Raw genomic sequence first — 18,725 nt, 5'->3', positions numbered from 1 at the left:
AATTGATTTGAGCTGAAGAGATTTTATTGCAATAAAAAATGACAAATTACTGACAGGACAAAGCAATAAAACCAGATATCAGTTACAGACCTCTGGTGGACAGAATTAAAAGTACATTCATTTTTAACTCTGTAAAATAGCTAACAAAAGTTCTAAATCCAATGTGAACATACATCTAATACAGAAAAGTTTATTATATTATAAAAAAAAAGCTAATCATATCATTATCTAGGTTTCTGCATGAATGCTAAAATGTGCTCCGTTCTTCACTTAATTATAAAGATTACTGCAAAGGTGCATTAATAAATCATCAAACAAGACAAAAAAACATTAGATTAATCTGCAACTAGATAAACATAATTAGGATAACTGTTGCATAGGCTCGTGGCATAATTATTCTCTGTAAGTCCATGTGAATGTAATATTTGCATGGTGTGCTTAGCTCCAAACACCGGCTTTAAGATCATCTAGTTTACTCTCAGCATCGTGTAAACTCAAATTAGTGTCTGGGGCTCTCAGAAGATAAGGCTTACACATTTTGCACACATTCACTCTTTTAAACAGCCTGTCCTGGTCTACATGCAGCACCCACCCCGGCTCCATGTGGAAAGCTATACACACATGATCCCACACATAGTATATTTTGTGATGAGGGCTCACACTAACACTTCCTTCAAAACTGTTCACCTCAAGCTCATTCTCGTAGGTTTCAGCAGGGGATTGACAGCGCCACCACATGGCCCCACCGTTGTATCCACAAACACCATCACCATGATTTGGAAGTCGAGGACAATGGTCATAAATATTTACGTAATGAGGATGCACTACAACCGTATATTGAATCTCTTTTGAGTAGAGAACAGTCTCATAAACACGCAGGACTGGACTTCGGCCACCACAGAACTGCTCGCCATAGTGCCAGAGAAGTTCCTTAAGTGAAAAAGTGAAGCAGAAGTTTCCATAGCAAGATTCTTTCTTGAAGGCCTTTGAGCTGGTGAATTGCTCAAGGACGGGCGGCTGGTTGCGAATTTGGGCGGCACTTCGACGAGGGAACAAGGATGTGAGAAAATGCTCTTCAGCTGAGGATATGTCATCAGATGTGACTGATAAAGCCCACCAGAGGAAATGGTGCTGATCACTAGCCACCAGCTCCGACGGCTGTCTGAAGCCTGAATTGAGAAAAATACCCCTAAGACCTTGTTCTCCAGTGACATGAGACACTTTCTGGACATGGAACTCCACAGATTCAGGATAAGCAGGAATGTTGTCTTTATACAGGTACCCATTTTCTATATTAGGCTTTTCTTTCAGATCTGACAGACTCAAATGCTGTCCTTCAAAATGTGTCCCAATGCATTCTCGTGCATTTTGATGCATCATCTTCTTTCTGAAACCAAAGAAAAGACGAGGATCAGCTGTTATGATCTGTTATAAAATGTATTTTTTAAAAATTCCGAAAATATGCTTTAATTAAAGAAATATATAGGCAAGTTCAAATAATGTAGCATATGGATAACACTATTTAATTTCTTGTGTAATTCCTGTCTTATCCTGATTTCGCCTCTAGATGGAAACAAAGTTGCCACTTTACTCAGTTAACTTCGCTTCCAACACTTAAATTCTGATGATTATTTATTATAATTAGGGACCTATGCTATGTTAAATATCAAAGATACAGATATGGGTTAGGATTAAAAAGGGTTAAAAATGCACAATGCTTCTCGAAATATTTAATATTAAAAATAAATAGGCTAGCGACATTTACAAAAAAAAAAAATCAGTACTTTCATTCACAGACAGAAGCCAAAAGCAGTCACTGTTAACATTAAATGCCTTTCAAAGAGTACCCAAATATCACTTCGAGTCTTTGTTTTTGTTTTTAAGAGATGAGTCATTTAATTTCTCCTCACACTGAATCACACTGTGCTAGTTTCGGTTTAACAGTCCCTAACCGACATTGCCTTGAATCGCGCTAAATCTAGACAAAATACTCTAACTTACTAGCTTACTCGCGAACAATAGCTCTTAAACATAAAGTATCAATTTCATTATTTAATTTTCAATAGGCCTACCTTAGTTTCGCTCGTCGAGTTCTGTTATTCTGCAGCACTAAAAGGATAAGCAGCTTCCGCTCAGTTCCCGCCTTCTGGTTTGAATCAAATAACCACAGTCCTTCGAAACTAGAAAGGGCACACAAGGGCGTAGCTACCCACCCCAGTTGGCACAAAGGCCATGTACACATTCCAACTGAACTAAATTGTCACTTAACCACTTAATGGCCGGTTTCACAGACAGGGCTTAGCCTAAGCCAGGATTAGACCTTGGTTCAATTAAGATATTTAAGTTTCTTTTATAACTGTACACTAAAAAATATCATTACTGGTGTGCATCTTGAGACAAAACAATGGCAGTGACATATTTTAAGATATGTCAGTAAGTTGCTTTCAGTTAAAACAGCTCAAACATGCATTTTAGTCTAGGACTAGCTTGAGCCTTGTCTGTGAAACTGAGGAAATATGGAAAAAATAACACAAGTCCAAAGGTGCATGTAAGTGGACAGGGCAACACTGCAAGTGCGCGCTTGGCGAAGCAGCTTTACGAGCATAAATAAATAAAGAGCAGAGCAAGAGGCAAACTTAATGGTCAAACATGTCCATCAAGCTCATGTTTACATAGAAAAACAATGAAAAATTAGTTATTTGTTAAAAAATAATTTTTTTAAAATTAAAATTTGTTGTTTAGCGCAACAAATAAACAAATATATTGCACAATTTTATATATACACGCTTGCTCACACTACAATATTCAAATATAATACCCTGCTTTTAATATACAATCACTTTTGAACATCTTTGGTTTTAATAAGAAAAAAATTAACTATATAAGGCCAGAAGAGAACTCAGAACCCCTAACATGCTTAACAAGAATTATACCACTAGTCCATGAGGAAAATTTAATTTCTTATGCGGATCCACATATTTCTTGACTACTGTAAATACACTCAAGACTAACAATATGTTGTATTATAGGAGATGTAAGGATGAAACTATCATATTAAAGGTGCCCTAGAATTGAAAATTTAATTTAACTCAGCATAATTAAATAATTAGAGTTCTATACATGGAAATGACATACAGTGAGTCTCAAACTCCATTGTTTCCTCCTTCTTATGTAAATTTTGCATATGCCAGCTCATGTTCAATGCATTAGACAAGCCAGTATTAACGTCTGGATCTGTGCACAGCCGAATCAACAGACGTTATGCAGGTAAGCAAGCAAGGGCAATAGCAAAAATGGCAGATGGAGCAATAATAACTGACATGATCCATGATATCATGTTATTTTTAGTGACATTTGTAAATTGTCTTTCTAAATGTTTCGTTATCATGTTGCTAATGTACTGTTAAATGTGATTAAAGTTACCATTATTTCTTACTGTATTCATGGAGACCAGAGCCATGTCATTATTTTCATTTTTAAACAATTGCAGTCTATATAATTCATAAACACAACTTCATTCTTTATAAATCTCTCCAACAGTGTGTAATGTTAGCTTTAGCCACGGAGCACTATCAAACTCATTCAGAATCAAATGTAAACATCCAAATAAATATACTTACATGATCTGATATGCTACATGACGAACACTTTGTAAAGATCCATTTTGAGGGTTATATTAGCTGTGTGAACTTTGTTTGTGCAATGTGTTATAGAGTTGCAAGCTTGGGGGCGGGGAGCGCGAGCATTTAAAAGGGATATGCACAGAATCGGCGCATTTCTAATTATGCCCCAAAATAGGCAGTTAAAAAATTGAATAATAAAAAATCTATGGGGTATTTTGAGCTGAAACTTCGCAAACACATTCAGAGGACACCTTAGACTTATACATCTTGTGAAAAAGCATTCTATGGCACCTTTAAACATAAGGTCTATGTCAATACATTTTGTACATTTATTATTGTAAACATATGCAATTACATTTACACCAACCCACCACACACGTCCCAGCCACTTTTTAAAACAGTTACACCACTGATGTGAAGACATTTTAAAATTGTATATCATAATCTGTGTTTTTGCATGAATGTGACGATCTTTTCAGATGAAGTCCAAGATTACTGCAAAGGTTAATTTCTAAAATCTTCAAACAAGAGGAATATAAGCAAGGTGCAAGTAGCTACTCCTATAACTACTGTAGTGTTTGATTATAGCAATAACAGAAAATGTTTGATTGGGATTGTGTGGCCAACAATTAAAATTTCCAGCAGTTATAAAAGATATCAATCCTTTAAAAAGATAACACTGCAAAATCTTTGTTAGTTCAAACTTTTTAATTTCAGTGTACAATGCTACCTAATAGGAGCCATTAATGCAACAGAAATACAATATACACAAAGGGGGTTCACAAATGTTTCTTACAATTGTGCACTTAAAGCATTTTAATTAAACTAACATGAGTGACATTACTATTTAGCTTCTACTGCACGTGAATGTGACATCAGTGCAGTGAGTTTAGCTTCAAGCATTAGCCTAGCTAGCCCATACTGGCCTTAAGATTAGCTAATACACGCTCAGCCTCGTTTAAACTCAGTGGAGACTCCGGAGCTCTCAGAAGATAAGGTTGAGACATTTCATATGCATTCACACTTTTTAACAGCTTGTTCTGGTCCACATGCAACACCCACCCTGGTTCCATGTGGAAAGCTGCACACACATGGTCCCACATATAGTATTCTTCTCTGTGGGGGCTCACATGAACACTACAATTCAACTTGTTCACCTCAAGCTTCAGCTTGTAGGTTTCAGAGGGGGCTTGACAGCGCCACCACATGGCCCCACCATAGTACCCGCACACACCGTCCTCCTGACCAGGAAGTCGAGGATAATGGTCATAAAGATTTATGTCAGGAGGGTGCACTAGGACCGTATAGAGAATCTCTCGCCGGTAGAGCACAGTCTCATAAACACGCAGGACTGGACTTTGGCCACCACAGAATTGCCTGCCATAGTGAAAGAGAAGCTCCTTAAATGAAAAAGTGAAGCGAAAGTTTCCATATGAAGATTCTTTCTTGAAGGCCTTTGAGCTGGTGAAGTGCTCAAGGATAGGCTGGTTGCGAATTTGGGCAGCACTTCGACGAGGGAACAAGGACGTGAGGAAATGCTCTTCAGCTGAGGATATGTCATCAGATGTGACTGATAAATCCCACCAGAGGAAATGGTGCTGATCACTAGCCACCAGCTCCGATGGCTGTCTGAAGCCTGAATCGAGAAAAATACCCCTAAGACCTTGTTCTCCAGTGACATGAGACACTTTCTGGACATGGAACTCCACAGATTCAGGATAAGCAGGAATGTTGTTCTTATACAGGTACCCATTTTCTATATTAGGCCTTTCTTTCAGATCTGACAGACTCAAATGTTGTCCCTCAAAGTAGGTCTCTGTAACACCTCGGTTATTTCTGCGCTTCATTTTCTTTCTGAAACAGATGAACAGATAGGGTAGGGTTAGCTTATCATCTGTTACTCTGTTACTCAGTATTTTCCTCTTGCTAACCAATGATTGGCCTACATATTCAGTGGGTTTATGCACCTTCATAATGCGATTATAATGGGATTTTGGCAATATTGCGATTAAACTTTACCTCATGTAAACGCAATACTTCGATTAAAGTAATGCGATTAAGCTCATAATCATAGTAAGCATAATCGATGAACCATGTTAATCACGGCGCCAAATATCCTAATATCTAGTATAGCCTACGTCCATAAAAATGTCTTTTGAATTTGTTGTGAGTAGATTAAAACAACGGCGGGTAACATGATGTATGCTAGTAGTAGGGTACAACAGGGCTAAAGGCGCCTTTGATTTTATTTTCCTCTAAACCGCTATGGCACAAAAACTTGCCGCAGCACTTTCCTAAACCGTTTTTCAAAATGTAGGCTACGTGCAAATTTGTCTGATCCTTGACGCGATCGCAGGCAGCAACGCAAAGTTGATTCTGAGGTAGTTTGACCTAATATTTGATGTTTTTTAAAATGTTGTTGATTTAAGTAGCAAATAAGAATCCATTAAATTAATATTTGTATTTTCAGACAAAGGTCTTCTTAAAAGTATGGTATTTGGGGTAAAAAGCGCACCTGCTGTTGGGGCAAAAGGCACAATGATTAACATGATAATGAATAGCTGGCTGACTTTTCAATTTCTTGACATGACATGGTTAGATTCACATAGCAAATATCATATATCAAATTGGGTATCCATCTTAGATAATACCCATATTTATAATGAAACAATCATATTTTAAAATATATTAATCATATAATTATAAAATATTATAATTGTTACTATACTGTAAATCTATATTAAATAGGCTATTATGGGATCTCCTTCAATGCTTTCAGAATCTTTACTTTTTAAAATAATTTTGTTTCTGTATTTCTGTATTTTTATTTAAATCTATTTTTATATTTTATATATAAAATAAATATCACATAGGCCTATTTTAATGACAGTTATTTACTGAACAAAAATAGTACACACTTTGCTAAAGTTATTCTTTTGAACAAGTATTAACCTAGTCATTATTAAAAACATTATTATAGCTAAAGTATTTGTATACCCCATGAGTGGGGTAAAAGGCCCCCCTCACCACCTCATAGGCTACATTTATAAGATTTTTAAACAAAATTAACCACTTTTATGATTTTTTTTTTCACACAAAATATGTTGCTCCATCAATGTCCAATACAAACATAGCTATATATTTTTCCTGCAATCATATACTTTGAGAGTAGTGAAAAGCACAAATTTTCTTAAGGTGTGCCTTTAGCCCTGTTGTGACTCGTTTTAAAATGAACGTCTGGCGCCACAAACAAGTCTCTTCACAAACACAAATATAATCAAGTTCATAAAAGCCATTACAAATAAAGAAAAGCAAACATTAACAGTTGCACAACTGCCAGCATCTGTCGTTGTCAACAGTAAGTGAATGATTTTCCAACTGATACCCAGAATACATTTTAAGAGGGTATTATAGCGAACATTTTAAGTTTCGATTTTACCGCATTTACGTGAAAACCTAAAAATAACGGCCAAAATTGTCATAGCCTACAGAGAAAACGCAAGTTTTCCCATTTAAACCCGTTCATGAATTTAAAATGTAAAAATACACGAACTTGTTTTAACAAAAAAACAATGATATTAGCCTACCCGAGACGCTGCTTTCAGACCGCACTTCTTCTGCTGCGAGAGAAACTCTGACAGAATGGGTGTTTTTCATCGCGTGAATCTCCTCATCCTGTTTCAGAAACACACACACACACACACACACACACACACACACACACACTTGTATGTGGTTTACGGGATATTTTTCCCCTGTATATGTATATACTCTGTATATTCTATCCCCTTACAACTAACTTAAACCTATCCATCACAGAAAACTTTGGGCATTTTTTGAATTACAACAACAACATTTAGTAGGCTATATTTTAAGCCATTTGGTTCATGAGAGGGCACAGGAAATTGTAATACCCATGTCATTACATTTGTGTCCTCATAAACCCCATGTTTTATAGGGACTTTCCATAATGATTTCATACTGTAGGCTACAAACAGTATATTCTATACCCTAAAACCTACCCATCAGAGAACTTTTTCCATTTTTACATTTTCAAAAAACATCATTCTGTATGATTTATAAGCTGTTTTCCTAATAGGGACCAAATTTTGGAATGATCCGGAAGCAAAGAATCGTAGTGCAACCATTATCTGCAGTATCACAGGAAGGGGAGAGGACCTTTTTGTTTTTCTTTGCAAATTATCTCTCAGAATATGTACCAGATACATTACTGAGTGTCTTAGCAGCCTTTAAAGTCTTAGCAGATCAGGAAGGGTGAGAGGATTTGTTCGATCTCTAAGAGGTATGTTAGTTTATATAAGTAAAATATTTAAGTTACAGTTTTATATGTTATGGTTTTATAATTTTGTATGGTTTAATATTTGAACAAAGCAATAATTTCATTAAAAATTGTATTCTTTGGGGATCTTGTTGGCAGTTATCCTAACTTAAGATGATTTTAAGAACATTCTTTTCAAGAATTTGAATTTTTGTTTTGTTTTGTCTTAAGAACAATCTTAAGAATATTTTTTGGGAATACAAAATATTCTTATATTTTATCTTAAGTTTGAAAATAAGAAGAAATTGGCAGTTAAGAAGAATTTTATTCTTAAGAATGTTTAATGAATCCAGCCCCATGGCTGGTCTTACAATGTAGGTTTTACCAGGCCCCCCCAACCACACACATGTTGGGGTTCCATGTTTAATGGTGACTTTCCAGAGGCATAATTATTTTAATATTGTACAAACATTCTGTCCCCTAACCCCAAACCTACCCCAAAACACAACTCTCAAAGTGTTCTGCACAAACACACACACACTGTAGAGGGAATTTACAGTTGTAAGACCCAAAAGACCAGATTTGATAAATGAAGACCCAGAGTCAGAGTAAAAAATATATATATATATTGAAGAAAATTTGACCAAAGAATAGTTTGCAGTTTCATCAGCAGAAGCCAGCTTCATGTCTCACAAAGAAGTTCATAGGCCGCTCTGCGTATATTCACATTTCCACAACAATTATTCTCTAAAAGAGTCCACTTACTACGTCATTACTTCAGGTTCTGATTGGCTAAGAAAAATAGTAATTTTCCACGCATGGACTGCGACAGAAGTGTATCTCCATCCATCACGATTCTGACGCTCGGACCCTGCATTTAGGTACATTCTAGGTCATGAAAGGGCATTTGCTAGTCCCAAGTAGAATGCCAATTGTCCACCAATACAGTAACAGGACCTATATGCACAGAACACTAGTACACATACACAGATAACCAGGATTCACACCTTCTTCAAGGTTGAAGTTGGCCCAAGCTTTATCAATAAACAGGAAAGATTCCCAAAACATATGAAGTTGTACTTTTCTTTCAGTAAGAGGTACAGACAGTATTCATCATTATTCTCTGTTTGAAGATGAAAAGGAAAATAAATGCTTTAACATGAGTTGAAGAAGTCATTCAAATAATGTAATATTTAAAAGAATAAATGTTGATTAATAACTTGATTATACATCACTCAAAAGATATTGAAGCGGCAGAATCCACCCCCTTCAGTACACACACACACACACACACACACACACAAATATATATATGTTCCTCCTCAGGTAAAAGGTGCCTACCAGGTGTTAGAAACATGTTTATTGTGGACTGTGTGAATTAACACCTACCTTTTGCACAGTGGATGGGCCGGAAAGCAACTGATCTCTCATTACTGATACGAATTTGAACGAGGGGCCTATGTTTCTCACCACATTTCATCTGTTACAAATTTTATGTTACAGTATTTTGTCTTATTAAACAGGTCTGTGGGATAATTGATTCTGCATGCTCAGCAATGAGCGGTCAAATATATTTCTATATTGATGACGATATATATTTGTACTACTCTTGTTAACCACATTTTAGAATAGCCTATAGCTTGCAACTGCAATTAGCTACCGACTGTAAATAAATTGCTTTATAAGGCAACATAAATTTTAACATAAAGCTGAGATTTTACTGAGCTTATATTGTTAGAACTTACACGTGATGCAGGTTGATAAAGTGATTAATATAAAAATGAATATAAAGTAGCAAAACCATCTCAAGAAATAATTTCAGTTATATACACCAAAGTGACACCAATGAAGATTGATTTTGAAAATGAATGTCGCTTATGTTACAGAATCAGCACATATGAGGAAAGGTCAATAGTCAAATATTAAAGACTCAAACCAGTATCTGCCAAGAACACAAACACCTACATGCAGGCTATGTTTGCATAAATAAAGGCCCCACAATAAAATGAATAAACAAATGATCTTATGAGGAAATAAACGATTTTACATCCACACTTGACTGTGTGTCTAACGTTCTGGTTCTAGCATGTAATTAATAATTCTAATGCAGTGATATCCGGGAGTACAGTGCACACTCATGTCTGAACATCACATATGGGGAATTCCAACGATTGACTAACATTTTTTTCAACTGTAAACCGAAATAAAAGTAAATTTCTCTGGTGAAAAGAAAGTGAAAGTCTAAATTATTTCTGGAGATGCAGTTTTTTTTTCACTTGCTAACAAGCATTGTTCAATACTGAAGCCCCTTTTTCAAAACTCTTCACACTTCACACCACAAAGTCATCTTTTAGTAAATCTAGTATAAAAAGTCTTTTTCTGAAGTATAAACGTGTGAAAATGAACTAAGGGTGATACTGTATTAGCATATAAAGCAGTGTAAAAGAATATAAGCTAATTAGCATAATATATGTAATTAAAAGAAAAGAAGCACTTAACACAAAGAACATAAAAGCAAAGTAAACCACACATTTACATATTTCCTCATGCACTATATGGTCTCTAAAATGTAGCAAATGTTCAAGTTTAGCCAAACTTTAAGTCATCAAAGTGTAGTGCATTTCTGGCTTCTTTTTGCAGAGGAAACATGTCAATGTCAGCTATGCCTGTGCTTTTGTAAGCTGGGTGAGCTAAACAGAGAGGAATTCACAGGGAGGAAAGCAAAACTGATAAAGAACCATAATATCTGCCTCTCCCTTCATATCAAAAAGCAACCATTAATGTAGAAAAAAGAGGCCACAATCTATATCCTTAGCATCAGTGCTTTATTAAAACAGCATGGACAGAGAGAAACATATTCTCAGAATAGTAAAACAGCAGGTAAAAAAGAAATATTTCCTCCACTTCATACGTATAGATGATTACAAAACCATTCTGCTCATATCAGACTTTTAATACTCATATTAGACTTTTAATACTTATTTACTCTAAGGCCTGATGGGGTCAAACTCACACTTCACAAATTCTCCTGAGTTCAGTTTTGGCTCAGCGCCCTCACAGAGTCTGAGGCTCTCACTCAGAATTTCCTTGCTAAAGCTGAAGATTTGTCCATATGGAACATGGAAGGCCACTCCGATGTTATCCCACATGTAATTTTGTCTGTCTCTTATAGGTATCCGAATAGCTTCCATGTCCTCAGTCAGAAAGAAACGATGTGTTTTACTCATTGCCTGTGGACGCCAGATAATGCAGTCTTTATTGAACTCACACACTGCATCTTGGGTATTCCGGAGCAGGGGATACTTCGAGAACAGGCCTTGGGCATGAGGCGCATGAATCACAATAGAATACATGACTTCCTGCTTATAGACCACAGTCTCAAAAACACGAATGTGGGGCTTCTGGCCTTCACAGAACTGTTGTTTGTAGCTTTTTAGCAACTCATGGATTGGCATGCTGAAGCGGAAATTCCCCATGCGAGAGGATGCCAGGAAGGCAGGGGATGAGGTAAACCTATGCAGGAAAGGTTTCACTTCGTATTCAAATTCTTGCTCATTCAAATATTGCTCCTCAGCTATAGTAATTTCTTGTCTCGAAATGTCTGGGCTCCACCAAACCAGATCGCGTCTTGGTGAGTCGCTTCGTGTCGGCTTTTTAAACCCATCAGATTCCCAGATGCCATGGTATCCTTGGAGGTTAGTGTCATGCCGAAGGTTCGACACTTTAAATTCCACATCCTCAGGTTTTGATGGAATCCGCTTATTATAGAGGTATTTATTCGAGATGCGCTTCTGTTTGAGCTCTTCAAGCTTCAGGTGCTTCCCCTTATAGAATAGTTCATCACAATCTCTCTCATTGGTGCGAAACATTCTTTCAGGTTGAGAAAAGCTGTTTATGAGATTAAATCACTTCTGAAATTGGACTGTGATGGCTTGTTGCACTGCAAGTATAGAAATGTTACATATTTTATTGTGTTAGCGTTTCAACAAATATACTGACAAAGACAATTCTTTTATATCAACCAAATAAAAAAGTTATCAAAACAGAACAACACTCAGATCAGAAGATAGTTCTATTATGACACCTATTTGGTGTCAGTTCTCAAGACGTTGACAAAAATGTGTTAGCCCTGTGCCTCACAGTCAAATTACAACTAAGAATTTTTGACAATGTAACTTAGTAACATTCAGTGATAATATTTAAATAAATTGATCTCAGCTAAAACTTATTAATATTAGCTTTACACTCAAATGTAAAGAGTAGCGTTGCTTTCATCATGAGTAAAAAACGTTATTATCAGTTTGTGTGGAAATCGAAAGTGTTGGCATGCCTAACAGACTAGAAACATGACCAAAGCAAAAACAACAACAACATTTTGAGAGCATTTTAGCTGCTATTGACCACTTCCATCTATTTGGATTCTTGAGAACTGGCACCAATTTTTTATTTTTTATTTTTTGCTTTGGACATGTTTCTAGTCTGTTAGGCATGCCCACAGTTTCGTTTTCCACACAAAAATCGATCTGTATGGAAATCGAAACTGTGGGCATGCCTAACAGACTAGAAACATGTCCAAAGCAAACAAACAAACAAACAAACAAACAAACAAAAACATGTTGAGAGCATTTGCTGCTATTGACCACTTCCATCTGTTATTGTAAATTTTAGAAAAGCCTATTTCAAAAAAAAAAAAAAAAAAAAAAAAAAAAAAGATCTAAAGCTAAGCTTTGAACTTTTACTTCTAGTAATATTTATAAATTCTGCAAAATGTCTACATCCCATAATCATACAGCTTTGAACGAAAAAATCAACAGTGCGCTATTTTAATGTTTTGACATGGGCTATTCCAGAGATTTTGGACAATTTATGCCAATTACTAGACCTACCATTCTTAAATTAAGTGAACTTTTCTCTTTTGTAGTAAAATACAGTGATGGAAATAGATATAAAAAAATAATAAACAGTTATTTTTAAAATTACAAATACATATTCACTCACCCTGTCTCGGTGTACTGTTTGGTACTTTCAGAGCAGAGTCAGTGCAGAGAGAGAGAGAGAGAGAGTTAAAGAACTAAAGAACTAAAGAAAGAGCAGATGTAACTTCAAAATAAAAGTCCTTTGCGCAAGTACGATAAATATGAATGATTAATTAGTCGGTTGTCATATTTAGCAAACATATTGTAATCAAGGCAAATAATGCTCTGGTTCCTGTGTTAACCCATCTTGAGAGTTTAATGAAAATGAATGAAAAGCAATTTCCGTTTTACCGTTTTTCTCAATTGCTAACACTAATTCATATATTTTCATCTCCTGTAAGATCACTTTACAGTAGTGAAATGAAAATAATTTTTCCTGAAGTTCATTGTTGCATTTTACTCTATCTGCACTCTTTCATCTATGTTGTATGCAGTAATGAGCTGCCAAATTATTCTTGAACAGCAATAAGAGGTATTTTTGTTTGATGTTTGTACAAGTTGGTGTGTATTACGAGATTTTGTTTATATTGTTTTTATTGTTGAAAATGGTGAATTGTTTTATGAATTGTGTGTTAGCAATTGAGAAAAACTGTGAATAGCCTATTTAGTATTTAGTTTGTAGGCACTTTTCTCACTTCTTATTATTATTAGCTACTAACTACCCCTACCATCACAACCAGGGCTTGACATTAACACCCGCTAACCCGCCAAATGCGGGTAGATTTCAGCTGTGGCGGGTAAGACAGCCACTCCCACTAGCCACTTTGGCGGGTTGAATATAATTTCAGCCTACAGCCAAATGAAAAGTAGCCAAGCTCGTCGTATCACAAAATTACAATTCAGTCACAATTCTTTATCGATTAACTTGCGGTTAGTGAAGGCGGGATAGGCGGAATCGCGCTGAATGACACAACAGAAGCGCTCGCGTGCGCGATCAGTTCTCCTTGCGTCTGAATACACGCACACACAGATGTCAAAATGCGTCGTGTGGAGTATCTCGCGTGAATACAGTCGGCTATGGCTTACGGCTAAGTGGACGTAAAGAGGTGGGTAAAAACTGGATATGTGTCAGTATATGACGTCCATGCATTCAGCAGCCCCCAAATAAACTGTCATTAATGTTAATCAAACATCAAAAAATTTTAAATAAATGTATACATGTATGCTAAATAAACATAGGCCTATGTATCTAACAAAAAAAAAAAAAAAAAAAAACAAAAAAAAAAAAAAAAAAATATATATATATATATATATATATATATATATATATATATATATATATATATATATATATATTTTTATTATTAATATTTGTAATTTGCTTCTTTGTTCTTTTTATATAGCCTAACAAAAATAACTGTACGCTACATAGCTGATATATACAATGTATAGTATTGATTTTGGTGGTCAATCTGCATTTGTAAGTTTGAAAGGGTTTTAAATCTTGTAAATCAAGTAAAATGACTCCAAATCAAGTAATTTAAGCATGCCAAAGTCAACTTTAATCATATAAAATGTAATTTCCCAACAGCAAAATTGTGGCTAGTGAAAATGCTGAGTGGCTAGTAACTTTAGAAAACCACTAGCCACATTGGCTGGTGAGCAAAAAAGTTAATGTCAAGCCCTGATCACAACCCATGCTGACGTTCAAGGGGTTGTATAAAGCAAAGCCAGGGATTTACAAAAACCTGTCCTCTGACATAATACTCAAGCAGTAGAGTGTTTTTAGAAGTCCCTTTCAAGCAATGAGATCCAGGCAGCCAAAGAAGTTAATGAAAACATATTTATTTTGTTGAAGAGAAATTAATATTGAAATAAATGAATAATCAATAACAAATAGCCTAAATGATAATCAACTTTTCATTACTGAGTACAACATGACCAGAGGTCTAGTAATCAAAAGTCTAACATCTATAATTCTGAGTATAATAATCTTTGCCAGAAAAGATTACAAAGATGGGCGCCTAAGTAGAGAGCTGGAAAAGAAGTCAGAATAAGTGAAGCCACCACAGATCAATGGCCATATATAAGAGTAGGAAAAACCTACATTCCCCCTATAAAGGTCTGTTTTTGGTCTGATAAGAAAAACCGAAATGATCCTGTGTCAGTGATATATGTTTTCCTGCTAAAGGGTCGTGACGTGTCTCGTGATGGTTACAGCTTGCAAGAGAGAGGTTTGGTTTTAACATCTTCTGGAACAAAAGAAAGCAAAGCTTGCACCTTTTCAATATCATATCTTACGTCATGCAAAATATTATTGCAGGAAAGCTACAAGTTCAGTGAATCACAAATTCTGAGAACATTTTCACATGCAGTACTTGGAGGGCATACAATATCTAACCAAACACTAGTTACCAAAACATATCTTGTCATATCGGAACATTACAGAACATAATAACAAGCATATTCTCTAACAGAATTACATTAATAAGGCAAAGTATAGTAAAACAGTAAAGAATAAACATAACAATAATGAGTAAATACTTAAATATATGATGAATGTTAATATATATAGTAGGAATATATGGATAAATTAATTCAAAGATAATACTGATAAGTCATAAATCATAAATGAATAAAATAAATGATATGAATAAAGACATTATCATAAACATTGATCATTTTGGATACACCACTTAGCTTACTTCAACTGATACAGCCTTTGTTGTTGATTTTCAAAAGCTGGTGGTGTCAAACATATCTATAGATTGTGAATTATATATCTGTTTAGGGAATGTGAAGGATATATTAATTTCACTGACTACAGATTAATATTAAGAGGCTATGTGCTCTGATTTGAGTTCAAATGGGCCCAGCCTTGACCCCTCATTATTGAATGTAGAAAATACTGAAACTAAATATTGAAACTAACATTTTGGCTCACTGTAGACCATTTAAAACTATTCTGTTTATGGTCATATTTAAACATTTTTTAAACTACAACAATGTAACAATGTAAAGTTCACTGTTTGTTTGAGAATAATAATACAATGCTAATAGACACACCCACACACAGAGAGTCAGAGTGTACCTTTCATATGGTAATGAGGACAGTACGAGAACAGGTCTGGCTCCATAGCTCAGTGGTTAGAGCACTGGTCTTGTAAACCAGGGGTCGCGAGTTCGATCCTCGCTGGGGCCTAAGAGACACCTGAAGGACACTTTTGAGTAGTTATCAAAGTAAGTTTACAGACCTATATGAATAGGGAATACAATAGAAGAGAACCAAGCGGGGCCTGTTCTTGGTACGTGGATTCCACAGTTGTCTTCAAAGCTCATCCTAGAGTTGTTCTCATAGCAATAAGTCTGTAAGATCAAACCTGTTCAGGAGCAGAAAAAAACAAATATTGGGGAGCATCACCGATAATAATCTCCATCCTGAAAGAGGTCAAATGTACCCATTTCCTAAAGCTGCAGGAAATGTCTTGACTCAAAACAAAACAGACACGATTGGTTGCAACCAGTAAAAGAAATCACTACTGAGTGTACTGGCAATGTTCTAGAAAATCTGATTTATGATATTTTATCAGATGTCCTAGGCACCTATTTTCGTATCTCAAGTCTACTTATGTGGTCCTTTCCCAATCTGGTCAGATGGCATAAAAACGTAAAACAAAATATTAAGTAGCACAACTGTTTTTAACATTGATGATAATAAGAAATGTTTTGTTGAGCACCAAAGCAGCATTTTAGAATGATTTCTAAAGGATCATGTGACAATGAAGACTGGAGTAATGATGCTGAAAAGTCTGCTTTGCCATTAAAGGAAGAAAATACATTTTAAAATATATCAAAATAGAAAACAGTTTTTTTTATTATTATAATATTTTACCATATTAATGTTTTACTGTTTATTAGATTGCACAAATTCAGTCTTGGTGAGCAGACTTTAACCATTAAAAAATGTACTGACCCCAACCTTTAAATGGAAATGTATACACACTCTTAAAAATAAATGTTCCTAAAGTGGGTTTTCACATTGATGCTATGGAAGAAACATTTTGGGTTCCCCAAAGTACATTTCAGTAAAAAAAAACATTTTTTTCCTTAGTAATCTAAATAGCCATTTTTTTAACCATACAGAACCTTGACATGAAAGGTTCTTCATGAAACCATAAAGAACCTTTTTTTTAACAGTGTATGAATTTTCTCCACCATCATAGGTGTTTATAAAAAGAAAAGAAAATTGCATAGCAAATCAATTTAACTATGAAAGTCAGCATGAAATCAACATTGACCCTATTTATTTACCGGTAAACATTTTTTTAATGTGTAATCTTTAAGCTTTTGAGAATTTGCAAACAATGACTATCAAAACAACAGAAATAAGCAAAATGGCTGCAAATATGCAAAAGATACAATCACAGGAGAAAAGCATTCATGTGTAAACTAGTGATATGAACCCATATCTTAAAGATTATGTGTATATTCAGTTATCTTTAATCAGATTGTGACTGCCTCAGACGCAATCAACTCTGTCTGTGAAGGTGTGAACCAAATGGCCCATTCAATTAGAATAACAAAGTGACTGTTCCACAGGAATTTCTAAAGTCTTTTTCCCTATTGTGATGTATATCTGAGTGAAAATTCAGGGCGGGACTTTTTGTCCATCAGGAATTGATTAAATTGTTGTTGTGGCTATATTGCTGTGATCTCATGTAAGTGACATTCAACCACATGAGCGTCTACACTCCAAAAGCAATCCAGTCAAATGAGTTCAAAGTGGTCAAAAGTTGTGAAGAATGTTTTAGACCCCATTTACATCTGTATTTAACATTGTCCATCTGCGATGAAAAAGCATCTTAATACTAGGTGGAAACAGGGCCTAAGATGTCTTCTAAAATGCAGGGGAAAAACACATTTTATAGTGTCTACTTGACAGGAATGACCCAGAGGAGATATAGTTAAGGCCCCTTCACACCAACAACAATAACTATATCTGTGCTCACACCAGTGTCAGTGATTTGACCCGTCAAACAAAACAAACACAATACTGGTTGGAACCAAGCAAAAAAAAAAAAAACTACTATTGAATTACTATTAGTGACCTTTTGGCACACTATACCTACCATGTAGTACTGGGTTGATAGTTAAATGGCTGTTAATCCAATAGAACAAAATAAATCAAACAAACATATCTGATAAAACTTTCAACACTGCAAAAGACACCAAGGTGAAGAACTTCAAAATATATGTGAGTGCAAACAAACATCTTAATTACAGCAAGCTGCAGCCAAACAGTGAAATGACAAATTTTCTTAGCTGAAATTTCAACAACTTTAGGTCAAAGGGGATTAATACATTTATTTATATCATTGTTTTGGAATGATCTGATGCGCCTAGATATCTGTTAAGTCAGTTTCTGTGCCATTCAGAAAGTGGTTTTAGTTCTGTGTTCCACGATAAGGTTAAAAAAAGGTCTCAAATGGGAGTCTGTTTATGCTCTCTGTCTTGGGAAGGAATTACCCTCCTTATTTAACTCATGATTTATCCTTGCTATAGTCAGGCAGTCACAATCTGATTATAGTCTGACCCATTTGTCTTGGGTCACCTAAAGGTGACAATGTTGGTGTGGGCTTTCCCAGTTGATGCAAGCATTCTTGGAGGATTAACTTAGATCAGACTTGCTTATGCCACAATGACAGATCTTTTATTTTATGGTCCCGAGCTCTTAAATTTGGGCCTCATGTGGAATTCGGGTCTTTGTGCTGTTTCGGCACAGTTCTGATCATGTCATCACTGCCTGAGGAGGAGGAAGGGTCTAACTAGCCTCTGTTTTGTTTGACAACACTTCGAACGTCAACAGGAAGTTACATCCACCCAGGATCACTTAGAGCACCTTTAAGA

At 35.5% G+C, this 18,725-nt stretch overlaps 3 protein-coding genes and 1 non-coding gene across 4 annotated transcripts; 1 reads left to right on the top strand and 3 right to left on the bottom strand.

Annotated features, from left to right (window-relative positions):
- Positions 1-6: 6 nt before the first annotated feature.
- On the bottom strand, positions 7-2,709 carry LOC125280800. The gene is made up of 2 exons (XM_048211548.1): positions 2,073-2,709; positions 7-1,387 (listed from the first exon to the last, which is right to left on the bottom strand). The coding sequence occupies exons 1-2, from the start codon at positions 2,240-2,242 to the stop codon at positions 439-441; spliced, it is 1,119 nt and encodes a 372-aa protein (XP_048067505.1). The 5' UTR covers positions 2,243-2,709; the 3' UTR covers positions 7-438.
- A 1,603-nt stretch (positions 2,710-4,312) lies between these two features.
- On the bottom strand, positions 4,313-7,350 carry si:ch211-197h24.9 (uncharacterized protein LOC562659 homolog). Its single transcript, XM_048153539.1, has 2 exons — positions 7,211-7,350; positions 4,313-5,477 (listed from the first exon to the last, which is right to left on the bottom strand). Exon 2 carries the CDS (start codon positions 5,468-5,470, stop codon positions 4,535-4,537), a length of 936 nt encoding a protein of 311 aa, XP_048009496.1. The 5' UTR covers positions 5,471-5,477; positions 7,211-7,350; the 3' UTR covers positions 4,313-4,534.
- A 3,360-nt stretch (positions 7,351-10,710) lies between these two features.
- si:ch211-197h24.8 lies at positions 10,711-13,058 on the bottom strand. Its single transcript, XM_048153540.1, has 2 exons — positions 12,901-13,058; positions 10,711-11,842 (listed from the first exon to the last, which is right to left on the bottom strand). Exon 2 carries the CDS (start codon positions 11,769-11,771, stop codon positions 10,890-10,892), a length of 882 nt encoding a protein of 293 aa, XP_048009497.1. The 5' UTR covers positions 11,772-11,842; positions 12,901-13,058; the 3' UTR covers positions 10,711-10,889.
- Positions 13,059-15,947: 2,889 nt separating this feature from the next.
- On the top strand, positions 15,948-16,020 carry trnat-ugu. Its single transcript has one exon. It is a non-coding gene; the product is annotated as a tRNA-Thr (tRNA).
- Positions 16,021-18,725: the final 2,705 nt, after the last annotated feature.

The sequence above is a fragment of the Megalobrama amblycephala genome, linkage group LG13, assembly GCF_018812025.1.
Source record: "Megalobrama amblycephala isolate DHTTF-2021 linkage group LG13, ASM1881202v1, whole genome shotgun sequence".
NCBI lineage: Eukaryota > Metazoa > Chordata > Actinopteri > Cypriniformes > Xenocyprididae > Megalobrama > Megalobrama amblycephala.
Note: the sequence above shows the minus strand (reverse complement) of the source record. Positions and strands in the feature narration are given on the sequence as shown.

What these genes read in the sequence shown, in the direction of transcription:
- LOC125280800 (XM_048211548.1), bottom strand. Translation starts at nt 2,242, where the DNA reads ATGTGTACATGGCCTTTGTGCCAACTGGGGTGGGTAGCTACGCCCTTG. An exon ending in ACTCGACGAGCGAAACTAAG is followed by an intron (nt 1,388 to 2,072) that starts GTAGGCCTATTG and finishes CTTTGGTTTCAG; the next exon opens with AAAGAAGATGATGCATCAAA.
- si:ch211-197h24.9 (XM_048153539.1), bottom strand. Translation starts at nt 5,470, where the DNA reads ATGAAGCGCAGAAATAACCGAGGTGTTACAGAGACCTACTTTGAGGGA.
- si:ch211-197h24.8 (XM_048153540.1), bottom strand. Translation starts at nt 11,771, where the DNA reads ATGTTTCGCACCAATGAGAGAGATTGTGATGAACTATTCTATAAGGGG.